Raw genomic sequence first — 2,908 nt, forward strand, 5'->3', positions numbered from 1 at the left:
CCCCACCCCATGCAGTGTCTTCCTCGCACTGCCCCCTGTCCTGCAGCCTCCCGTCCAGCGGCCCCCCTGTCTGGTGCCCTCCCCGTGCAGACCTCCATCTGGCAACCCCCCATCTGGCACCCTCCCGGCTCGGACCCCCGTCCTGCGACCCCCTGTCCGGCTCCTCCATGCGTGGCCCCCCCATCTGGCGGTACCAGTTGCTCTTCCAGGTATGGCGCACGTCAGGGTCACTGATCTGGCGCTGGTCAGCCTGCTCGTCCAGGAAGTCGAACATGTACTTGATGGCCAGGGGCAGGGCCGATCCCCGGTGGGCCGTGCTGAATACCGTCTCAAAGAGGTCGTCCACAAACTTCTGCAGCGTGCCCTGCAGGGGCTCGGCAAGAGCACAGGCCATGACGGGGCCAGGCCGGGACAGCCCCGCTGTAGAACCAGGGCAGGGGACAGGGGCCTCACCCAAGACAGGCCCAGCCTCAACCTCTGGCTGGAAGTTCCTGAAGCAAAAGCCTGAGAAAGGCCCCCCGGATGCGACCAATCCCGTGGCCTCCCCCCACCCCGCCCCAGGGCAGGCCAGGCCCACCACAGGGCCAAGGCCAGGCTACAAGTTGTCTGGGCTCAGGCCATGGTGGCTCCCAGCAGGCCTGCACCTTGGTGGCCAGCAGTCGCGTCAGGTAGATCTCCGAGACCATCTTGCTGCCGCGGTCCCCCTCCCGGTGGTCAGCGTGGTCATGGTTCTTCACCAGGTGCCACAGCTTGGTGCCAGTCTCCTGGTCGGGCGTGATCATGGGTGCCCGAGAACGGAGGCTGTCGGGGCTACTGGCCGTGCGCAGCAAGCTCTCTGGGGCCAAGGACAGGCATGCCCCTTAGGCCAGCGGTCCTTGCCCCGCTCTGTCCTGGGAGCCCAGCAAGTGAAGGGGCGGCCTGCCTGCTCCCACTGGCCCAGGCCCACGTCTAGGCTCCACGAAACTCAAGGCCTCCCAAGGTCAAGGCCTAGGGAGGCCACCAGAAGCAAGCCGGCCCTGCAGCGAGGGGGTCCCCCATGATGGCTGACATGGCCTCGAAGGGCACAGAGCCAGCAAAGGCTGCCATGCAGAAGGCACCTACCGTAGCGGCTGAGGGAGCGAGTAAAGGTGAAGGAGTTGGCCATGTTGTAGGCGGATACTTGTTTGGGCACCAGTGCCACCAAGGAACCATCTGTCACCTGGAAAGCCCGGAGACAGAGGCAGGTGGTACAGGAGGCTGAGGGGCCAAGGCCTCAGCCGCCACCCAACCTGACCCTGCAGGGCGCACGGGCAGAGGCACCTGAGCCTCCCTGCGCAGGGACCATGACCACAGGGGCAGGAGAAGGGAGGAGCCGGTGCCCTAGCTTCTGTGTCGGCAGGACGGGGCCATGGCTCCCAGGTGGCCCTGGGGATGAGCAGGCCCCCTGCCCCTCACCTGGTAGTGGGCCAGCGAGTTGACCCTCTTCCAGTCACACTCGATCTTGGTGGTGACATCTTCATCCTGGAGGATGATGCGGGCCATGCGGCCCTGACGCCATTCTGCAGGCCACAGACAGCCCTTGAGGTCCTGCCTGGGGTCCCCCCGGCCCTGCACCCACTCCCCTCCAAAGACAGAGCCCAAATGGGGGTGTGAATGCCCGCCGGTGTGACGCGGCCACAGGGTGGGGGCCAGGAAGAAAGGAAAGGGCCGCTTACCTAGGTCCATGTCCTCAGCTCTGGGGCGCTGGGAGTACGGGATGCCCTTGTACACGGCGTCTAGCAGCTTATCTTTGGCTTGGGTGATGCTGTCACAGTTGAGAACCTTCACTGGGACCTGAGTGCTGCCCTCGCTCTCCGGGAACAAGCAGTGCAGGGTCTGAGAGTGGGGGGCACCACGGGGTGGGTCCTGGGTGAGGCTCCTTCCCCTGTGCCTGGATCCCAGCCCACCTGGACCCCAGCTCACCAGCGTCTTGTAGTCAATCTGCTGCCGGATGAGCTTGTCCTCGCTCAGAGAGTAGCGGGCCTCGCCCGTGATGGCATCAATGGGGCCCTTCTCCATCTGCTGCTTGATGGCGCAGTAGAGCAGGAAAAGCGGCTCCCCGGCACACTCCTGCAGCCAGGGTCGGGCACCCGGCTCGCCACCTGCCTGCCAGCTAGTCGCCTCCCCCGTCCCTGCACCCCATCACCTCTGCCCGCCCCTGGCCCCATCCCCACCAGTGCACCTTCAGAAACTTGTGCAGCAGGAACGTGAACCAGTTGGTAAGCATCTTCTCGGCCACCGACTCGGTCCTAGGGCATAAGGGGCACTGGGCCAGCAGGCAGAGAGCAGCCTGGACGGGGCCTGCTCTAGCAGGGGTGGGGGGCAGGCCGGGGGCGGGGCTGCCTCCCCTCCCAGTACCTGCGCAGCAGCAGCTTCGGGTGGTTCCTGCTCTCCAGGTTCTTCTCGATGAGGTCAGCCAGCAGCTGCTTGAGCAGCCCCGTGGCGTAATCCAGGCGGCTCTGCAGGACCACCATGGTGAGCGAGGCCACGGTGCCACGGTCGCGCATGGAGAAGCTACTCTGGGCCTCCAGCGTGTGAATGAAGGTGAGCACGAAGGCGCGGCTGTGCAGTAGCTGCCCGAAGAGGCGCAGGGCCTTCTCGACGTGCGGGGGTGTCTGGGAGGGACGGGGGGGACAAGGAGGGGGCAGGCAGGGCGGGGACTCACATCCAGCTCCTTGAGCACTGGATGGGCCTCAATGCCCGGAAAGAGCACGCGCACGGCGTACGTCCGGTAGTCCAGGAACGGGATCTGCACGCCATCCATGTGGCTGGTCAGCTCGTTGATATCCGTCTGCAGCTCCGCGAAGGCTGGGAGGGGCAGGGAAGTGGAGTGAGCAAAGCAGGGGAGGGGCCCCCCCCCCCCCCCCCCCCCCCCCCCCCCCCCCCCCCC

The 2,908-nt window shown here is 66.2% G+C and overlaps 1 protein-coding gene across 1 annotated transcript in view; it reads right to left on the bottom strand.

Annotated features, from left to right (window-relative positions):
- PLXNA3 (plexin A3) overlaps positions 1 to 2,908 on the bottom strand; it is a 12,917-nt gene that overhangs the window by 549 nt on the left and 9,460 nt on the right. The window contains exons 22-30 of the mRNA XM_059385913.1: positions 2,684 to 2,826; positions 2,377 to 2,633; positions 2,201 to 2,267; positions 1,942 to 2,088; positions 1,695 to 1,854; positions 1,435 to 1,538; positions 1,102 to 1,198; positions 645 to 835; positions 121 to 364 (exon numbers count right to left, since the gene is read on the bottom strand). Coding sequence (XP_059241896.1) covers positions 121 to 364; positions 645 to 835; positions 1,102 to 1,198; positions 1,435 to 1,538; positions 1,695 to 1,854; positions 1,942 to 2,088; positions 2,201 to 2,267; positions 2,377 to 2,633; positions 2,684 to 2,826 — 1,410 coding nt within the window. The remainder of the gene's footprint in view (positions 1 to 120; positions 365 to 644; positions 836 to 1,101; positions 1,199 to 1,434; positions 1,539 to 1,694; positions 1,855 to 1,941; positions 2,089 to 2,200; positions 2,268 to 2,376; positions 2,634 to 2,683; positions 2,827 to 2,908) is intronic.

Source organism: Mustela nigripes, chromosome X (genome assembly GCF_022355385.1).
Source record: "Mustela nigripes isolate SB6536 chromosome X, MUSNIG.SB6536, whole genome shotgun sequence".
Lineage (NCBI taxonomy): Eukaryota > Metazoa > Chordata > Mammalia > Carnivora > Mustelidae > Mustela > Mustela nigripes.